Source organism: Dreissena polymorpha, chromosome 7, assembly GCF_020536995.1.
Source record: "Dreissena polymorpha isolate Duluth1 chromosome 7, UMN_Dpol_1.0, whole genome shotgun sequence".
In the NCBI taxonomy this organism is placed as follows: domain Eukaryota; kingdom Metazoa; phylum Mollusca; class Bivalvia; order Myida; family Dreissenidae; genus Dreissena; species Dreissena polymorpha.
The window spans coordinates 83,223,819-83,246,318 of record NC_068361.1 but is presented as its reverse complement, the minus strand read 5'-3'; the positions used below and the strand labels follow the sequence as shown (position 1 = coordinate 83,246,318).

At 32.4% G+C, this 22,500-nt stretch overlaps 2 protein-coding genes and 1 long non-coding RNA gene across 5 annotated transcripts in view; 1 reads left to right on the top strand and 2 right to left on the bottom strand.

Moving 5' to 3' along the window:
* LOC127838086 (uncharacterized) overlaps positions 1 to 6,814 on the bottom strand; it is a 28,609-nt gene extending 21,795 nt beyond the window's left edge. Inside the window, exons 1-11 of the mRNA XM_052365656.1 lie at positions 6,701 to 6,814; positions 6,391 to 6,528; positions 5,876 to 6,070; positions 5,480 to 5,662; positions 5,216 to 5,350; positions 3,818 to 4,027; positions 2,420 to 2,605; positions 1,048 to 1,294; positions 749 to 869; positions 552 to 641; positions 4 to 426 (exon numbers count right to left, since the gene is read on the bottom strand). Of these exons, the coding sequence (XP_052221616.1) occupies positions 4 to 426; positions 552 to 641; positions 749 to 869; positions 1,048 to 1,294; positions 2,420 to 2,605; positions 3,818 to 4,027; positions 5,216 to 5,350; positions 5,480 to 5,662; positions 5,876 to 6,070; positions 6,391 to 6,528; positions 6,701 to 6,770 (1,998 nt within the window). The 5' untranslated portion in view covers positions 6,771 to 6,814. The remainder of the gene's footprint in view (positions 1 to 3; positions 427 to 551; positions 642 to 748; positions 870 to 1,047; positions 1,295 to 2,419; positions 2,606 to 3,817; positions 4,028 to 5,215; positions 5,351 to 5,479; positions 5,663 to 5,875; positions 6,071 to 6,390; positions 6,529 to 6,700) is intronic.
* Positions 1 to 22,500, top strand: part of LOC127838090 (26S proteasome non-ATPase regulatory subunit 5-like) — a 158,837-nt gene that overhangs the window by 52,087 nt on the left and 84,250 nt on the right. The gene's annotated exons all lie outside the window — the stretch shown is intronic.
* Positions 7,145 to 9,866, bottom strand: LOC127838099 (uncharacterized). The gene is made up of 5 exons (XR_008029661.1): positions 9,800 to 9,866; positions 9,385 to 9,483; positions 9,031 to 9,099; positions 7,609 to 7,716; positions 7,145 to 7,321 (listed from the first exon to the last, which is right to left on the bottom strand). It is a non-coding gene; the product is annotated as an uncharacterized LOC127838099 (long non-coding RNA).

The following is a 22,500-nucleotide window of genomic DNA, read 5'->3' as shown; positions in this document are numbered from 1 at the left end:
TACCCGTATGTTAGGGATTGTATATCCATTCCACAACTCGTGATCGCTTGTTAGTGGTGCAAATGTTGCAATCATAATCGAGGATTGAAGTTTAACATCCGACGATATTAATATTTTTAAACCATTAGTCAATAAGGTATTAGCCTGTAACTCAGCATTATAGGTTTCGTTGAACAGTATTCTCCAAAAAGCGTACTCCTGTGTGCCATATCGTTCCCATCCGTACTTTGTCAGCCCCAAAATTGAAACGCCACACACATCTGGGACGTTTTGTGCAGTTCCAAACGGACACGACCCATGAGCACTTAGATTCCATTTAATGCGGCACGTTTCCGATGTATCACCCGCAGAGGTTGTACAGCCGATGGGTGTTGAATGGATGGAAGGTACAATAAAATCACCGGCAGCAGATGTGACAACAGTCCACTTGAAAAATAATGAAAAGGTATGCAATTATTCTAACAGTTGTCTTACGCGTTGTGTTATAATATTGAAGTTCACTAGGAATAATATTTACTTTTGTAATAAAATTCGCAAAAAAACATACTTACTGCATTAAGTCCGGTTTGAATTCGCTTGCTAAATATTGGAGTTGATTTTATCCCGAACTTAGTCTCTGACCATTGGAACGAACATTGAATCTGTGAATTGGGAAAGCAAGGCGAGTAAATGATAAGGGGTATTCTACTCGTAAGAAGATAAATTTTATGCGTACGTTACATACGAATATAAAATTACGATAGCATACGTGAAAGCCAAAGCGTCTGTGCCCACACATATTTCTGATGTCACTTTCAGTCAAATCAGTTTCCTGTAGTCTACTTCGCTCAATGGGGCCAATTGTCTTGCATTGGAGTCCATTAACGTACCTGTATGGTGCAATTTGTAGTAAACACATTTTGCTAAATATATCACAGAAAATCTTTTCGTAGAATTATCTCAAGAACTGTGTTAATTATATAATACAATAGTGTATATAACGCTCGATATTACATATTAAATAATACTGTACACATTTGAATCTTCTCATCTATCGTTGTCACTTACCAATGAATTGTATAAAACCACCTATCTTGGCTATAACTGTATATGTTACATCCGCTGCAATGTACTCCATGATCGTTATAATGCGAATGATAATATCTATCAAGGGGGTGGCATCGGAAGACAACTGATGGCGTGTATAATTCAGTTGATGAATTGTTATCTATTGCACTTTGGAACTGGAGCTTTTGTTCAAGATGTGCCCATCTGTCTGTCGAGTTGCCCGCAAACACGGATACCGTATCATGGTCTATGAACACAATATACAGTATGTGTAAAGTACTTAACTTAAATTGAAGAAATAATTTCAATGAATCAATTGCAGCTTATGAATCAACTTTACTGATCAATATCTGTACTAAACAGAAGTGTGTTAAAATAATCTAATGTGTTTAAATGGTATTCGTTTACAATCTGATTTTATATATATATATATATATATATATATATATATATATATATATATATATATATATATATATATATATATATATATATATATATGTAAGCTACAAATAACTTAAATAACCGTTCCAATTGACCGGATGTATGTTCCAAAGTATACCTTTTTCTTAGCAGAGGTTGATTTATAGTCGGGTCAATATATGACAAATACCATATCAACTCCCAAACACATTCCTAAAAGCATTATTTTAACTGATCCTGGAAGGGTTGGAGGGCCTTTATAACATATAACACATTTACCAAATCAGATATCCAGAAAGGTGTTGATAAAGATTACGCATAAGATAACCACCAAAACCTATTCATGATAATCACTATGTTTCTATTCACCCAAATTTGTTACATAATTATGATCATTAATACTTATAGCTTTTAGGCGGCAATGTTTGCGTTAATCTTAAAAAAAATCGGTGGTCCGATTTCGGTAAACGTTAGATATGTTTGAAGTACCTTCTCTTCTACTAGGAACAGTAAAACTACCTATTGGATCAATGTGTTGGGGTCAAAGTGTATATTGACCCGACTTTTATTTTTTCAGTATGACATACACGTATGTATAGCCCACAGTTGATGAAAAATGAACAGCAATATGATTACATGTTCCAAGTACATACTCATCTTTGGCGATAGAACTGTACTAAATAAAAAAAAACAGTAACGTAACCAATCGCTTACACAATTCGCACTCTTTCATATTGATATGAGTAAACGTTCTGATTTTAACGTTTGTATGCAACAGCTACTAATGCATACACCACGCTTTTTTCAGCAAGGGGTTGATATTAAATTACGGAGCGCTTGAAGTACGTCATCTGAACTAAATATACAAATTATGACACTTAATTGCTGCAGGACTATTAACTTAAAATATTGCTAAACGGGGAAAATTCTTATGACAAACGCACGTTACCTAGACAATATGCGGCGAAAACGACATTTGGAACCTGAAGCTTTGCCAGATACTCCGATCCACACTTTCGCAGCTGAACAGACAGGTTGTAAGACGTTCCGAATTCATTCAATCCTCCGATCTTGGCTTGTTTTGTAATCGTAATACCCAAGTCGATTTTGCTTTGTTCCGAAGCTGTTACAGATTCTATATGAACAGATAACAGAAGGAACAATAATTACAGTTAATAAGTTATTAAGATCTTTCAGACGATCATTTACATAGCTTATGTGGACAAACACACACTTTCAGCAAATTGTAATAGTTTATTTATATATAACATTCATTCATATTGCATCACATAAAACAACACATGTCACTTAATCTGTTGATTTGAAAGCAATTTCAGTCTAAACATAGATCAAACAATGCACCCTGAAAAACAAACTTTTTTATGCATGTGTTAGGTGAATTTAGCTCCTTTTCAAACTGAAGAACATGTCAAGAACGACATGCTAAATGCAAACACCTTCCACGCACGACAGTCTTCTCCACCTTGTTGATCATTTTCTTAACACTTACATACATTTCAGTGTCCATTTCAGTTGCAAAGTTTGCAAGCTTGATTGGGGGTTGAAGAGCTTCTAGTCAATACCAATTCAAAATCAAATAGCTTTAAGCTTATTAAATTTTTGGAAATCAAAAACAAAACACACTAAAGAACCCTAAATTTGGTATCTTGAATTATAATCAGTATTATCTTATTGATCGATATGTACATCACAGGCCAGGTATCTTTAAATTGTTTTCTGATTTTAACAGTTAGCAAAATTTTCATTCATTTCATGCGTCTTTAATCCGCCATTCACAAGTGTTGGACTCTGGGCCTGAGGTGCAATAAACTGGTCCTAACTGGTTTAGAAAGGTATAATTACATATGGAATGACCTAATTTTGATCCAAAGAGTGACCGGTAATCGGAATTGATGAGATTTCGGTCTTGAGGAGTTAATTGCGCACGGTTGTATAGGAGAAAAAATGGGACCGGACAATTTGTCCGGTTAAGAGAGGATTCCGGTATAGAGAGGGTTCGTTTTAAAGGGTTTTCACTGTTTTGGGTACATGTGCAAATACAATTTAACAATTTATTTTCATTCAAAATGTAAGATTGTTTCCTGCAAATAAATTATCCTGGATTTACTTTTGTTCAAGCCTCATACTGTAGCCGTAGCTAAGAATTGGCTCAATGAGCCATATGTAAAAATGTCACTATGGATACATTTTGTAATAGGTACAAGTGAAAACAATTCAACAAAATTATGATGACATGATATACTAATATTGCATTTGCCGAATTCCCATCACAACATTAACATTCTGCTTCGTCAATGTCAAGAACCTCAAACTTAATATATTTTACCTGCAAAATATATTGGATAATATGTCCCACATGTGCCTGGTAAACGTCCAATTAGTTTTTCCTCGGTGCTTATCATAGCTGGTCCGATGTTGTACCATATGTCTTTTAATTGGTCGTCTCGTATTGGCGGTTCGTTCAAAGATAGAGTGTACTTCGGGGATCGGCGGTACAGATCCGGTAGCGTGGGATCGAGTTGTTGGCAAACACCCTCTTGAAACATTTCACGCATAGATATTAAAAAAAGTTCGGCTGATGAGTTTTCATCACAGATACATGTTCACCTTACCCAGTTTTTCTACAAATTACTATAATGCGGATCCAGATTAGAAAAAAAATCGTTTAAAGGGTGTGTGATAACAAAAGTTTTCCGTGTGGTGACAGTTTGTGTCCTAAGACAATGATTTGAATATCTTTTCTTAAGTGAAACAAACACTATAGCTTTTTGCCATGTGTTTTTGTGACACCTAAGGTGTGGATAGTTTTTGATCCATGACCACAATTTGCGAAACCTTTGTATATGGCTACTTTAAGTTACGGAAGCGAACAGACATATCATGATATTGTTGAGTTTATTTATTTCTTATTAGTATTTCATCACTTCATTTATTTCAAAACATGTTTATTTTTAACAAAAAAAAACCAGTAAACATTGCATCAGTTGCAGTTGTATGAAATGTTAACATGGCGATATATGTAAAAATCATTTGTTCGAGTTTAATTTAGTTAAACTTCTTATATAGTTGAAGCAGGGAGATCAATGTATAACGCTGTAATGCGTAATATTTAAGAGCGACATCGCACTTTCAAAAGTCATATATAAATGACGATATTGTAAGTGCGAGGTATTTAAGGACGAATAATCTCGAAATCGGTAAATACTTGTTCAGTAATTACGAATTTAGTTATGACAAATTGTGTATTTGAAATAACGTGATACATTACTGTATTATGAATATTTATAATGAACTAATTATTATTTGTCAATTGCATTTCAGTATTAATTTGTCTTACTTAATTGTTTGTTTAATAAATGTTATGTATACTATAACTGAACATGAAAACATTGTAAACTCTAACGTCAATTCCTATCAATTTTGTATTGCTGGTTGTATCATTTATATTTAAGAGATTTACCCTCATGCTAAAAAAACACGAAACATTTAAAGATGCATTCTTTATATTTATTTCCAATATTGACTACGCAACTGTATTTTCACTGTATTACCTAAGTGTATAACAACATTCTTATCCGATTGGAGTTTATGGTTGTTTCTATCGATATTATTGCAAAAATGTAGGTACAAACTCAACTTATACAGCTAACACATACCCATACACATACACAAGAAACACATACTTTTACATGTATCAGTGTATTATTCTTATAGTGGAGTCTACCTGTCGGAATGCAAGCGCCACTTTGCTCTATGAACCCTTGAGCGCAGATGCACATTGAACTGATGTTGTCGCAAGTGGAGTTGACTCTCAAACGCGAGACACAGTCTTCGTCAGAATCACACTGCCATGATTCAGCTGAATATAAATTCATAGATTCGTAAAATAATTGTTAAGTCATTACATATAAAACTATACGAAACAAAACCAAAACCACGTGTTCAGCATATTTCTTATAATATAATAATGTAATATTAGTGTATATACCTCTTGTGCAGACTTGACGAGTAACGTGTTGATTTACGTCGAGATCGGTGAAAGAGTAAATACTAAAGCCATGTCTGCATTCACATTTTTGCGTTTGGTTATTGCAAACGTGCGTTCTTGTGATTGCACTACCTTGATTTTCAGAGTAACAGTCATTATCGCTGGTACATGTTGATTCGTAACCTTAAATGAATATAATACGTTTTGTTTTTTGCATGAATATGTCGAAATGGAATATTAGCATTGACAGAAATATTAAAGGCTGTGTTTTATATCTGACAAATCATACATAATTATACTTTGATTCATCCAAAATACAATAATCGAAATACATAACCTATACGTATATGCGATTCACGAATACTATTTGTGAAGTTTATCTGCGTCAACACTTACTTTGCTCACAATTATGCACGTGTTGGTTCCATCGGAACCCTGGTGCACACGAGCATACGTTGTCAAGATCACAGTGAAATGCTTTATTGCCATAAAAGTTATAGTACTTGTACAGGATCTCAAAATAAGAGCGACGATAAAAGAAACTCTCTGTATATCCACACATGTGTATGTCAGCACAGCTTGATCCGTAAACTATAAAAATGGTAAAAAAGAAAACATTAATGTTTGCGGCGAATTTATCAGGGTACTTACTGGATAGACGCAAGAAGGACTGCATATGGTTGAATGACCGTTTTTACAAAGATATTATTTACCAAAACTGCTACAGAGAAACACTATTTTTCCAGTTTAATTGAATAACGTTGTGTGTACTCATTGTTTAGCAATACAATTAAATTGGAAACAAATACAATTAAATACACTAATTATCAAGATTATATTGATTTGAATTAAATGCGTGATTTACTACGTATTTAATACACGCATTTCTGTACGTGAAATAGTGCAAGTACCTTTTATACATGTCGCATTATTCAGAGATTTTACAGCTTGTCCCGTTGGGCAGCGACAAAACGACCCTATGTCTGTAGTCTTGCATTCGAATCCTTCATACAAGCAATCGTCATTCGCAATGCATCCGGCATCCATGACTACATAATGAAAATTATGATACAAAGTTTTTATTTTGTTTATTTGTCACAAAATCATTTTCTTAAATCACAAACATTATTTTATTGACATCGCATTTTTGTTTAAGTTGCACACATTCGAAATAAGGTCGGATAGAGGTTCCTTTCAGTCGGTTAATTGAATGATAGTTACCCCAGATGCATTTTGATTCCCTCAGAACAAAGCCTGTACTGCAGGTACATGCGCCGTCAATGCAGGACATGTTCGAATTTTGACCACATTCTAATGATGATTTGCATTCAGACCCCAGATCTAAATGCATATTAACATATAAAACAAGCAACTATAATACCATAATATACATACGATGGTTCGACGGGCAGCAACAGTGATAACTGAAAAACTGTCACATACTAATTGGAAAGTTTATAAACATACTTTATTTAATGAAATAGCTTTTATTAAACGCAAAATAGATCACGTGTTCCTTGTAATAAACACTAATAGGTCATTGCTCTTTAAGTATTTATCTAATCGAATTATAACAGACGATTGCAATATAATCAATCATTATGTCACATTTGTTTACACATAATTTTATATTAAGGAACAACTGTTGCAATAACTTACAAGAATTACAAACTCCGTTTATTTCTTTAAGAGCATCTGTATCGCATTGACACGTGTGTGTTTTTGTGTCACACACATAGTCATGGCTGATAACTTGTGGTGAGCCATACATCCAAATTTGTTCAACCAGCGATGGGTTGCAACCGATATCACCACCGTATGGGTAGCATTTTAAACCAACGACTGAAAAATAATTACTTTATATGTAAGTGAAATATTGCACAGTCAAGTAAAATATTAAAAGATATCTTACCTAATTCAAAATGATCGACGATCCAATCGTATACAATGAATGTTTTAAATTGGAGCATCGAGTAATATTTCATGTGTGGTTCTGTGAAGTATTCCAATGCGTTATACGTAAAATTGAAATGGAGTAGTACGCTAAACGATTGAAACATATGTTTTACACGGAAATATGTGAACATGCACATTTCTAAAAGATTCGTGTAATTTCAACTAGAAAATACCAGAAACACATGCTTCTTCCATTCTTCTAAATCCATGTTTACAAAAGCATGTTCCAAAGAAACACGCAGAATTGTCGCCATGGCAATCGTCATCCGTTGAGCAGCTTTCTAAATACATTAAAGGTTTATCGATAAAAATTGGCTTTCATGTTATTTCAAGATTTGATCAACAAATGTTTGGCATTTTTTTTGTCATTAAAAGCTATGAGTTAAACCAAATTTAGGAGACTAAAAGACTTTAAGTAAAAAAAAAACGAAGAAGAAAAACATGAAACATTGCACAATTATAAAAATTATAAAAATCAAAACCGAGTAAAGACAATGGCTTTACGACGGCTTACACCACTCTAACCTCTTAGACATAACAACAGTTATATATTACCAAATGTTTGTTTAGTTCATCAAGCGATCCACGTTTTTTTAAGTAAACCATATAGACAAAAATTAAAACACGACAACTATATACTTGGGTTCGTGTTTGAAAAATGGTATCATTAAGTAATTTTATATAAGAGTACTCATAAGCAAACACATAATTTACGTACGTGTCTGTGTGTGTTGTGTTTGACTTTTACCAGTTTATTAATTAACTTATTTATGTATTTATTTATTTTTCATTTATCTATTTATTTATTTAATGTTTGAGAACATTAGTATATTTTCCTTTGGTTAGTGTGTAAAAAGGTTGCGAAATTTGTGCTGTTAATGTCATTTGTCATAATTATTCTCGATTTGTCATAAACATTTTCATGTTTGAAGAGTATAAAGTGCGTACAATTATGGAATTATGATACATCTGTCGTTTAAGATTACGATAATAAACATGTGTTTAATGCTTACTTTGCTTTTATTTAAAACATGTATGCGAGTCAAACATGTTACATGCGAGTGTGCATGTGTGTGTGTGTGTGTGTGTGTGTGTGTGTGTGTGTGTGTGTGTGTGTGTGGTGTGTGTGTGTGTGTGTGTGTGTGTGTGTGTGTGTGTGTGTGTGTGTGTGTGTGTGTGTGTGTGTGTGTGTGTGTGTGTGTGTGTGTGTGTGTGTGTGTGTGTGTGTGTGTGTGTGTGTGTGTGTGTGTGTGTGTGTGTGTGGGTGGGTGGGTGGGTGGGTGGGTGGGTGTGGGTGGGTGTGTGTGTGTGTGTGTGTGTGTGTGTGTGTGTGTGTGTGTGTGTGTGTGTGTGTGTGTGTGTGTGTGTGTGTGTGTGTGTGTGTGTGTGTGTGTGTGTGTGTGTGTGTGTGTGTGTGTGTGTGTGTGTGTGTGTGTGTGTGTGTGTGTGTGTGTGTGTGTGTGTGTGTGTGTGTGTGTTGTGTGTGGTGTGTGTGTGTGTGTGTGTGTGTGTGTGTGTGTGTGTGTGTGTGTGTTTTATTACATTTACACACTATTTGAAACAATCTAAATAGTGTATTTTATAAATACACTTACTTGGTTGACAAGAACCGCCCATGCAGGATAGCAAATCAAATGCACAATCTGCATCCTGCTGACAAATTTCTGAAATGAAATATCAAATGCAATTTTCTGGCATCTTGTTTGCCCACTGTGTGATATAAATGTAAATTATATCACGCGCATTTACACTTTACTACGCTACAAGAATGTGAGGCGTGTCGAGGGAAAACCTGAGGTTATAAAACGCTGTTGAAGTCCTAGCTTAAATAGAAAACATTGTACTAGCAAACGACAAAAAACATACTATACGAGGTGATCCTAGAGCACCATTTAAGCCTGTGCTTTCTATGAGATACCTCACATGTAAATATTACACCTGTATTTTACCACTATTTGTGCAGTAACTACGGGTTGAGTCGTTGTAACATCGTGGTTTCCAAAGATAGGGGCAATCATTGTCGTCTGAACAATAGCAATTTGCTAGCCCTGAAATACAGTACATTAACGTATGGTTAAGGCTTTGAAAACGTTGATTGTTTTCCACCACCCGAATGACTATTTAAAATGATTGGCAGACATATCAACGATACACATATATAAGTGGCAGATAACAACTAATGTTTTATGTTTTAGGCCTAATCTTCTTATTTAAACACACTGTATATAAATTGGTAACACACTTTTAAATAATAATCCACAAAAAAGACTAAAAGCGAAATATTTCATATATAGCACGTGTATTTTTAATCTTATTGATATAGCATTCAACATTGATTATCATTTAGGATATTACTCTTCTAACCTGTCCACATAAAGACGAGCAACAAGCAGGCACATACGGCTACGTGTCCATCCATAGTGTACAGCCTGAAAAAGCGATTTGACGAAATATATAGATGTGTTGCAATCCGAGTATATTTTGTAAAATTGAATGCACAGAATCTGCACCGTGACCTTACGTAAATTGTCATATCAGATTATTGAACACATCGAAACGCACTTACTATGCTCAATAAACACATGTATACTAAACCATATTGAATTCACGAACACCCAAAACAGTTTATTACATGCCGATACAAAAGTAATATTTTATACAATGCTTTTCTGTGGTTTACAGCGAAATAAAATGGTAAAAAACAATTAAAATTCACTTATTCAAATAGTGAAAAATAACAATGAAAATTAAGACGTTGCTTTTAACGTCATGACTAAGTTATGGCAAAGGAATTCATTAATTTGATGTTTAATGTAAATTTACGATGAATAAGGCATTACATGTTTTTATTGGTTTGGGTAGTTTATCGATTTGTATTCAGTCGTGATAATAAACAATACATTTTTTCACTTGGTAAGCATTCTTGAAAATATTAATGTCTAGGATAGATAAAAATCGATAGTCTACTGCAACCGATTGATTATTATTGTTAGTATTATTATTATTATTTATTTTTTATTATTATCATAAGCATTGTTATTATCATTCTCATCATTATTATCATGCTCTCCATCATCATTTCTATCATGCTCATAATAATTGGTATGTTAATAGCGACCGTCCATATTATCCAAACCATAAAAAAAACTTTCTAGCCAAGTTTAAAGAACTTCGAACGGAGGCTCGTTAAAGTGAAGCGTTCCAACATATTTTATTGGATGTATTATACTTGCATTAACGCTGGTTACACTTCAAGACGATAATACCGTCTTAAACTGATTTATTTTCAGAAATAAATAAAACTGTATAAATAAATATTTTATATAGAAATATAATCTGGGGAGCTGTGCAAACATTTGTCCGCTCCTCACCAGATTTCAAGAATGTACACAAAGACACAAAGGCTTCTATACACTTTAATATGGAGATCGAACTTAAGTGGCGTGCACCAGATTTACTCATACGACACAGTGTACTGATTGTAACCACGATCGTCTCGAGAGTATATCAGCCGAATCGAGTTTAACTTAACGTTTTAAACTAAACTAAAAAACTGTCGACTGTAAAAAACGCCCCTAGCAAAGTAATGAGGAAGTATCGCTTAAATAATTAAGTTCTGTCACAATGTTTCCGTTCGATTTATTGGTTGTGTAGTGCAATCTTAAGTAGACTTTATGATTACAACAATGTTTTTTTACAATACTGTCCATGTGGTGCTATAATACATAAGAACCTTGTTTAAGACAGCTGAATATAATGTTGAATAAATAAATACAAGTTCATACATACAAGGGCGGTGAATAACTATATGCATCTTAATTTATTGTTGGATTACGTCACCATCGCAATAATATTAACTCTTCGGCTAGAAAAATGCCACGGAACTGTTTTTCAATTAGCTCATGTAGTATTCCGTGTTTGTCATGTTAAGATGTTGTGCTTGCATGCCTATAAAGCAGATATACCCACTGCTCTTACTGTTTTTCGTCATTCGAACTGAATTCTTAACAAATTATTGATGGCTTAAAGCATTTATATACTTAGGCTTTTGTACTATGATAAGATGGGCAACATTATTGTCGTTTTGGATATGATGCATTCGTCAATATTGACAAAAACGTTTCGAATTTTTTTCTGTATGTGAAGTGTCACTGCATTAGAACGGTCAATGTATATCAAATATAGATGCCTAAACCCGCGACAGTCATACGAACCAATAAACCAGGACATATACTAGTGTTTGTTTTATACAAAATATCTTGCTTAAATCCCCAACAAAGGTGAAAAGTGTCAAAGCTAAACAAAGTTGTAAAATATCAAAGATAGTTAAACAATTTAAAACTAATATTGCGTAATTGATGATTCAACTTCACTTTTATTAAACAGCCATGCTTATTAGAGCCAGAACTTTGACGAGGACGTATCGTTTAAATGAATTGGCTTCATGTTTGTTTTGTTCGGCCACGTTGTTGAGTTTTAAGTAAATCTTTTCGGGGCTTATTTATTGTATCGTAATCAAAATATTACAAGGTTTTTGAATATTTGAATTAGTTTATGCCTGCTACGGTAAGTCATTTGTTATTGAAATTTGATGCATTATTTGGTTACTACAATTCCCGTTATTTTTTTAAGGTTATATATATATATATATATATATATATATATATATATATATATATATATATATATATATATATATATATTGTTTGGGAGGTATAGAAATACTTAAATTCCAGAATTACGCAAATGAGATAAATTCTTCTATTGCACCCGCAATTTTTTTATGTAAAGCAAGTTGTCAATTGCCATGCAAACAACACGACAGAAAAATATATAAATGATGACATTTTTGCTGGGTACATCGATTTGAGACGGTCAAAACAAAACATTCGGCGTTTTTATCGGTTGACATACATACCAGACCGCACACGAAACAGATACGAAGTCACAAAATAAGCTAGTGTAAATAAACATTAAACCCATCGAATCATAATTCAACTGTTAAAGCAATAAAGGAGAAAATAAAAGTACATTTCATCGTTATTTAATAAATTTTCATAAACATTATTGTTTAATGTTCATTAAAATAAAAACAGAATACAATGCCATGTGTTTACTTTTCATCAGAAAATAAAGAAAAAACTTAATTTTAGATGTCTTAGGTACGATGAAACACAGTATCATATAAATTTATTTGTGATGACGATATTTCAAAACAAAAATCATATAGTAAAACACCTCTTCCAGCTAACTTTGTTTCTTCGTTGATTATAACTATATAATTGTTTCATCAGTTTAATGAAATCAGTTCAACATCAAGATGTATGTAACTTCCAATCTGTCGTTCCGAGTAAATAATCGACTATTTGCAGTATTCAATGGCTGCCTCGGATGAAAAGAGTACAAGTCCAATTAAGGGCGTTTAAGGTTGAAATAGTAGAATAGTTTTGAACGAGGTGTTCACTCATTAATCAGGATGATTCCAAAATAAAACCAATATCCTTACGTTTGCTTTTCTTCCATATCCGCTAACACATTTGTAAAGAACTGTATGATATACATTAAATGACATACCCATTTTCACAATGCACAAATAATTTCATGATTTATGCCACACTCTTAACTACATTTGCAATGCATTCTAGGGTTCTTGCCTAGTTCCACAAACGTTATCACATTTACAATTAATTGTATGAAATAATGTTTAATTTAAGCGCCTCAACATTTATCACCTTTACAATAAATTGTTTGATGCCTGCTTAGTGACAAAGCAGTTACCACAATTGTTAAGAATTGTTTGATTCATGCTAAGTGACACAGCCGCTTGAACATCTACAAATAATTGAATAATTGATGATATGTGCTAAAGCCGTAACCACAATTTAAAAGAATTGTATGATGCAAAGAACTGTTTTAACGTATTATTTGATGATTGTGCAAATATACGCATATAAACAAATTGAATTGCCTTTTTTGCAATTTGCAAAACAGTTAACTAACATAATCAAAGTTGGGTTCGCGCAATATAAGATCACAACTATCCTTTTTCAGCATAATCAGCATCATGTATAAGCAACTGGACGTTCGATATCAAGACTGTTTGATAAAACTTAATATTAATTCGTTAACCAAAACTCATATCAACAATAAGCGATTTAATCGCAAGCAACTGTTCTGTAATTCAAAACGTGCGTTTAGCTTTATCGATAGAGTACCTCTGTAGCGCGCTCACAAGCTGAACTCGTTAGATTGTAGGTAGCGGTGTTGGATATTTAATTTTGAATCAGAGATCTATTGAAGGCAAAACGCAATTAGGCTCGTTAAGTGATTCAATCAAATAAGTACACACTGTCGACGCATGGTCTTAATGCTTTCTTTTCTCGATAGATAAGTTAAGAAACGTTCAGACGTTCAAACTGAAATCGACAATAAATATAAAGTCAACTTTAAAAAAGAGACACTACACGTATGACATTATTTATGTTTAGTCAAAAATAACAAGTACTGAAATAAAATTGTAAGCAAAGAATTGTAAATTAAAATATATAGTCGCAATTGTAAAGAAATTAATCTAACCAAATGTATACCGTGAAACCTAATACTTATAAATTTATATAAACATTTATTATAACCTGTTTTATGTAAATAAATCATAATCTTTAAATGATAACAAAGCCGATCTGATTTTACATGGCCATAAAATCCAAAAAAAAATAGCATTAAATAATATCATATCATAATATTCATCCGTAATAAAAAAAATTTGAAACACAGTTTTCAATTTCTGTTTCTACTCATGTTATACTAGAATTCTTCATTATAGCATGATGTTTCCAACCATGTATAAGGTATTATTATAATTCAAAATTAATTGAAAAAGAAATTACATCAGTGAAAATAAATAACTAACGGTTTGGCTGTCATTATGTGTTTATTTAATTTCGTTAACTGAATTATCTTGTTTATGTTTGCTTTTATTGTTATACACAAAAAGTGCAGCTTGTTTAAATGATGTAACTAGTGTATTTGCACGTATTTTTTAATTTTTTAATGTAATTACATAACGAACATACATTTGCCTGTTCAAATTGGTATGCCTTTGTCTGAATTATTTTATTATTCAAGTATTTTACTTAATTCAAAAATAGCTTCATCAGATATGATCAGTGTAAAGATATTACGTAATGCTCAATTGTATTTAACACAATATTTTAAGAAAAGTGATTATTACTTTCTAATATGCTTTTAACAATATTCCATTTAAAAAACCAATATATACAGAATACACGTTGATTTAATTAATTGATACTATAATGAAGAAACGGAAAGAATGTGCTTTAACGTGTGCACATATCATTGAATTGCCCCATACATGTTCACAATGACAACAAATTGATGACAATAAATTATGGACAAAAATAACAGCTAAAAAAAACAGTCATACGTACATTATTCGATATGTAATTTAATATTTTATAGCAGAAAACACATATAGATAAATATGATTACACTCTAGAAAAAAAGTAAAACGTGATGCAAGAATAACAATTACAAAATCATATCAGCAAACAATACTTTATATGATTAAGCAATTTATAAGTAAATTGAAACATCAATATGTAAAATGAATCATTATAGATCTGTTCGTTATAAAGGATGGCACTTGCCTAACATGAATGCTACACAAATAAGTTCCCGTTAGCAAATAAAACGTCCGATACGTTTGAGTAACAAAGTGAATATGCCTTAATATGTATCTCCACTGAATACACGTATAACAGTTTTACTGTTTTGCGCTTACCTTTATTTAAGAAAGGCGTTTTATATCACTGAACCAGATAAAACAGTTTGCTTAGCTTTCTTTTCAATTGAAACTGGTTATAGCCAGAATTGGAACAAGGAAGACACATTAAAACGATTATGATTGGCTCACTAAAAACAGTTTCAAAATTTTACTTTGTAAAGAAATCTAAAAAGGGTAATATGCTTTTACTTCTGGCATTTGAAGTATGTACCGTTTTTTATTCATATTTAAACAAATGATTCGACCTTGATACCCACACGGTCAATTACTATCAGTAACTAGCCGCAAATTAGATAAAGATTGTGGCAGTACAACAAGACGGAATAATTATATTATGTTCGCATATGCGTTTAAGAACGTCTTTAAAACAATGCCTGCAAATAAGATTAACTTTACCCTATTAAAATATTTATCTAACATATATACCACTTTAGCAGTTTCATTTCGATTACGTATCACAATATATTATTTATTGTTGTATTCAGTAACATCCTGCAGAAAAAGTATTTCTTACTGATCTATGAAAACGATGTGCTAGTTTGTGTCATAGATCAGTAAGGTATTGACATAACATTTGTGAGTATCTGTATAATTACACTCTCAACTGTTTACAAATGTGAGGTATGATTTTCAAAACAGACCACACGGTCGATATAAACGAGAATTGTGCAATACTCCATGGCTGTGAATTGGTTTCCTATTACTGCTTTAAAGGGCATATATCATCCCACAATGTTATTTCCATAATTATAATAACATTATATAAGTTTTACAACGAAGCTGTAAACAAGTTCGCTACCATGCATTGTATGAGGTATTTTTCAAACTATGAGTTTAGCAAATACTCGTACAAGAGAAGACACGTTGTAATGAGAGGAGCTGTACAAATAGATTCAAATAAAACATTGTTTTGTGATTATATGTCAGATGTGTTTTTTTACTATTATATATATATTAATATAAATGCCAATAGCAGTATATCTACATTTCAGTTATTTTAGGCATTTGTATTTTGAGTTTTTATGCGATGACCTTGTCCCTTGAAATTAGCAATACTCAAACAAAATATGGCCTTTTACGAATATAAAATTTGTTAGTCATGTTTTTTTAATCGCAATGAAGCGCTACTTAATATAATAAAATACGAACATCCATTTATTGGACTGACGCACAGAACTGTTTCTAAAAACAACTTAACGTATAAAAAGTAAAACGACAGTGCAGAAAAGCGATCAAACTATTTTAATTGGATGATCTATCCCAAGTGTACTTGATACATTCAATAAATTCACGTACAGATCCTAATCTTCCCGTCGAGCTATTTGATTATGTTACATTGACAGTACTCCTTTTTACATATAGCGTTTACATAAAATACAGTTTGGGGATTTTTGTTGCATGCTCAACAGTAATTAAAAAGCGTATAAATCAATTTAAACACTAGGCCCGGTTGAAGCAGATATGAAATGCTGCGTCTTTAAAAGGCTTCTATTGAGCAATGTTTATATCTGTTTACACTCATTGCTACAGCCTGACCTACGATAAGGAAGTATTGTAAACAATCGTCTGGTTTCGATTGGTTCCAGATTCTTCCTTTCAATTTGCACGTTGTTGAAATTGTACAGACTCTGCATTGGTCTATACTTCATGCTTATAGTGACACTTTTATAAATAATGACACTGCATAATAAATTTAAGAAATAATGGATCCTAAACATCAAAGCAATCTGCTGATTAGCAAGTAACATGATTAAGGTTTATGGGAGGGATAAAATTCATTAAAACTTTGCTTTGGTTTTTCTTCATTCAATATGGTACAATATGGTCAAACTATATATCATATTAAAGGTAAAGACGGATAGAATAACATAAACACAATTTTGACCTTCAATATTTTTTTGCTTTATACATATTTTTGTTTAAAACCAATACATTTTTACACTAATTTACAAAATCTCAATCTAAAGTTAGGAAGGATATGCACGACCGTAAGTTGAATAAATACAAAGCTATATACATATACAAGGTCAAGTTAGCAACATTTCACAGAAAATTATTATCGGAAAACAACAAATGAGTTATTTGACGACATATAAAATTGTAAATAAATATAAAGAAATAGGTTTGGCTGGGAAGAAATCATTGTGATAAGAGGAGATATTGCTCATCAATAGTTTTGTGCAGACGACTCTAGAAAGCATAATTTTACATAGAAATACACAGCTAGGTATCATGTTTTTTTCTTTCTTCCTTGCTGAACAACTACTGTCCTTGTACCGTTTTGAATAATGTGTTCCTTTTGGCAAACCGACTCTTTTTATACATTTAAATACATCGATTCCTTCTAGTTATTTTGCAAGCGTGGCACTCGCTGTGCTCCGTAGAAAAACGTGCATTACAAATCGGTCGAAATCACGTGAAGTAGTAAGAAAATGTGGTATGTGTATACACATACCTGAGAAAACACATCTTGTGTTTGACATTTGGGTCGCGACTAGTAAAACAACTGTTAACATTAATCAGGAAGAGATCGCGCTTAATAACAGAAATGATCACACAGAGATATAATCACTTACCCCATTTCAAATATTTTCCAGCTGAAAATTTTCCCCCACACGTCTTTTTTTAGTGTATTTGTATTGTTTTTCTGGAGCCGAAGTGCATCTCACAGAATATCCATCCGACTTCCGTTGTTTTCACTTTCGTTATTAAAAACTCCGTTTAAAAGAATTATTTTTTCATTTAGGTTGTTGAAGCGATTTATTATTATATATTATCAATAAATAGTATACCGTGATGAATTGAACGGAGTTTCGTATCGATCTTTCTGTCAGTCTGTAAGCGTACTATTTACGTGCGCAATAATACAAGTGCATGTGATTCGACAACAATTGTAAACATTGGTGAAAGGCTTCTTACAAAGTTATTTTTTTGGAGTGTTTATGAGGTCTGATCATGCAGTTTGCACACATCAACGGAAAAATTACAATTCAATGCATTTGTCATCGTCAACCGTTTGGAATGTCAATTAGGCGATGAGTGAGTTTTTAGCATGTTTCTTTCGATTTTACTAATTTAAAAATGGCTGCCCCCATCGTCATGAAATGACATGTGTTCGAGTTTTGATATTTCTAGATATGTAAACTTTTTTTACTTTTTAAGCGTAACTTGCCCTCATCAATGTCGATATTATTAACTAGTTATATAACTTTCCGCCAAAATACGTTGAATAAACATCATTCAGATTTTTGAAAATAATGTCTATTTTTGTGTTAAAATCGCTTTGAGACGTTGCTGCACAAAATTGGTTGCAGTTTGAAGGAAAACCATCCTTTTAAGCAAATATATATACATTTTCAATGTGGCACTCTTCGTTTAGTCAAATTTGAGTTCAATGCTAGGGGTCCCAGATTTTTCAAACTGAAGCCTCTACATGAACCTTAAATCATTTACAAATGATACATTCAGGACTTTTTATATCCATTTTAAGTGATAGCTTTAAAGTCAGCTGCATATGTAATAAATACTTGGCATTCCATTGAAGTAAGAAAAGCTGGTGGCTAAAACCATAACTTACTTAAGACGGAACATACAGTGTTAGCCCTCATCAATTTTTTCTTCTCTAAATTACGCCAAATGTAATAGCTGATATACCGTGGTAGAGTTTGGAGATTAAACATGGTTTGTTAAGAAGTGTTTGTGTGAATGTGTATTTTTGAACGATTAAAAAAAGTTTAATTCTGCCTTTGAATGCACGTTGTAATGTCTATACATTTTTTTTAATTTGCAAGGTAGTGTATTCCGAAATATTTGTTAAACCCCCTCCCCCCTCCCCCCCCCGTAATGCCACTAATTGACATTCTTCCCGTGTGAACGTAAGTACTTTCACGAGCGCATGCTAATAAATGCACGTGTAGATTTGCAACTAAGAGGGAGAAACATTTTAAAAATCGCCTCAATTTTATCATATATTTAGTATTCAACATGTTTACAATATCCATGTACTGCAAAAAGATAAATGTTCACAGATTGGGGCTTTTTTATTGCTTTATTTTAACCACAAAACTGTAAAACTGTACTATAATAAAGTATAAGGTTTTTTTTATTGGAGCAAATAAAAATCATGCTATTCGCTAGCGAGACTCAAGTCGGTGAACTTTGAATAAGAAGGTTATCGCATGAACCAACCTTACGGTCATATCATAGTATATATTTTATACATAATAGTATGACATTACTATACACATGCTGGAAAATAAATTAATGGCAACACCTGAATTGCTTCAGAGTTTTAAATCGGAACATGTCAGAAATGCTAGATATGTTATACATATCAAATGATAATAATTAGTAATCGAAGATTTATTTTCAGCATACGCTCTAAGTAGTTTTCCTTTCCCTGATTGACAGTGATTTTTATCTTTCGAATTCGAGACAAACATGGAAATTCGCATTGTTCTGATGTCGACAATTTACAAACAAGTCACTTGATCTGGTTCAATCTTTGTCGTACGTGCAAGCAAGTGCAGTTATAGTTGTATATATCCATGATACAGTAGTTTGGTCATATTGACCCTTGTCATGGGGATTATATATGCCGATATTTGTGTTTACTTTCACCGAGTGACATCAAATTGATCAGTTATTCTGCGACTTTAGGCTCCCAAAATATTGGTCTAGCCAGCACAATAAAAATATGTTTTGACCCACAGCGAGAAAAAAGAGCATAATTTAAAAAATATTTTGTTGATATTGCATAAAAGTTTCTGCAAATCGCAGTCAAATTAATATGTTGTTAATATTGATCTCTTAATTCAATATGACCAAGTGTATATCATAGCCTATCCTAGTATCCTATTATCGATTGTGACAAACTAACAACGACGTGTGCATTTTCGTTGTAAATACTGCAATAGATGGATGACAAACTAAAGTCTGTTTTCAATTCATTCAGCAGTATGGGCCTTTCGAAGGATAATATTCAACCAGTGACGGACAGTATCGTTCAGCCCATTTAGTCAAGTGACATTATTTCTGGTTAGTCGTTTATGTACACTCAATGCTGTACGTTATCGCCATTCCGCCATTTTGAAGTCTAGTGTGTAACCATGTGGGCAACATTTAGCGTTTGTCAAAGGAATAATAGGAGCAAGTTCAGGATAAACAAAAATTCGTTTAGAGGCCGACCGAGCAGCTTTATTGTGCTATTTTGTACAATTTACCGTTTTAGGAAACATAAATTGTCGCGATATCGAAAGGCTTAACAAAGGTCTCGAACATTAGCTATTTGATGACAGTCCAAAGATAGCTGATTAATGTATTGTAGCCTTTTCTATATAGACGCAGAAAAGTGAAGTATACTTACTTTTTTTATATTAAATAAATAACCCTTGTTTATTTAAACCTGTTAAATACTTGTTAAAAAAATGGAGAGATTGATATAACCGAGCATTTTACAAGGCATTACATTAGGCATGATCTAAATAAAGCAATACATCAAGCAACTGTCGTATTCAATGCATTTTTAAAAGCAATAAAGTTTACTGAGACCAAAGGCGTTCGTCAAGTGCAATGTAAAGGGATAATTCCGTCAGAAAATATTTTTCGATTACTATGTTTAATTATATAATGTGATTATAATTTAAATAGTTTGAGTTATATTCAAGTTTACATTTTAACACCAGAATTCAAACCTGTTTTAACCCTGTTTTAAAAAGATGTAGTGATATACTGCAACAAGCGACTATATGAACGTTCTTTTACGCCGATAAATTGTATCTCAGTACACAAGCACATATCGGTGTGTGCTTTTGCGTTGTGACTCACTGTTAATCGATTTGTTACTTTCGAAAAAAAAGGATCACTTGCTTTCATATTTTTGGTATTGCTGTTGCTGATGTTATTGTGGAAGTTTGCCTGTTTTTATTTTGCTTACTTAGTTGGTAATTTTACACTTTTTCTTCACTCTTGACGCACACAAAAACTCCCACTCAGGTCAAATAAACCGTGTAACATATTAAAATGATGTTTATCAACCCATCTGCAAATATCTTCGGCTTTCTATACATTTTTGTACTGACACTAATAAAACAAAATATTATATTTAAAAATAAGGCTCTTTCATTCCAAACCGCTTTAATTTTATTTTCTTCAAAATCGTTTCAGATAGAAACAAAATCAGAAAGTATGGTTAAGAGTAATCCAATACATTAGCTTGTTTTCCACAAATTATTCATTTGTATAATCGTCAAACGGCTGTATGACTTAACGACTTCAGTTGACACTGAATAGATGGCCATACTTTGACAAGAGATACGACATTTTATTTTCTAATTATACAGTAACGCCTTTGACTAATGTAATTATGTTTATTTTGAGCATTCCTCTGTTTATAAATTTGAAACAAGACCTATCACATAATTATCACATAATTATTTAACTTAAACTTAACGAAGATTGCATTCACAATTTTGATGGCTGTTCTGACTTATGCGTATGAAATATTCTACCTTTACTAGTTATTGAAAAGGTGTGTTTAATATGATTTAAAATTGGACGTTCATCGTTTTGATCGTCATTCTGAACTGTAAGGCGCACAAAACATCCGTCGACATATTACAAAATTATATGCATTTCAACTAATTATCAAAGCTAAGTTGTCGCCTGTTTGGATATAATAATTACAACCATAAATGTTAATTGATTGAAACAAAATTTCTGTGTGATTTAAATACGTTTACTTCTGCTATGGAAAGTGACATTTTAAATGTAAAACGTAAAACAGACCATATTTTGTATAAAACTTGTATTATTTATAGAAATATGCAGCAGCATGTGTTTATTGCAGCATCCGTAAGGATTCAGGAAGTAAGCTATGTTGTTTTTTTTTTAATGTAAGGTTACCTGACAATGTTCTCGAAACGTTTTATTAATTTCAGAACGCATGTGGATTGATAACAGCAAATGATGGTCTGTAATATATATGCCCATACAGTTCACATAAAAACCAAACGGTTTTAAAAATTGTTAAGAATAACAAATTACAAATATTAGTATTATTATTAAAAACAGCAACACATCAATGCAATAAACAAATTAGTCCTTAAATAAAAAAAATACATTTTTGAAAAAGGTTAAAAAGTTATGTGTTAATTAAAAGTTAAAGATCATATCAAGATATCAATACTTTAAATGAATAATCAATCTTTAAGTTACTTTAACTATCAGGAAACATTGATCTTAATCAATCTGTCATCAAAAT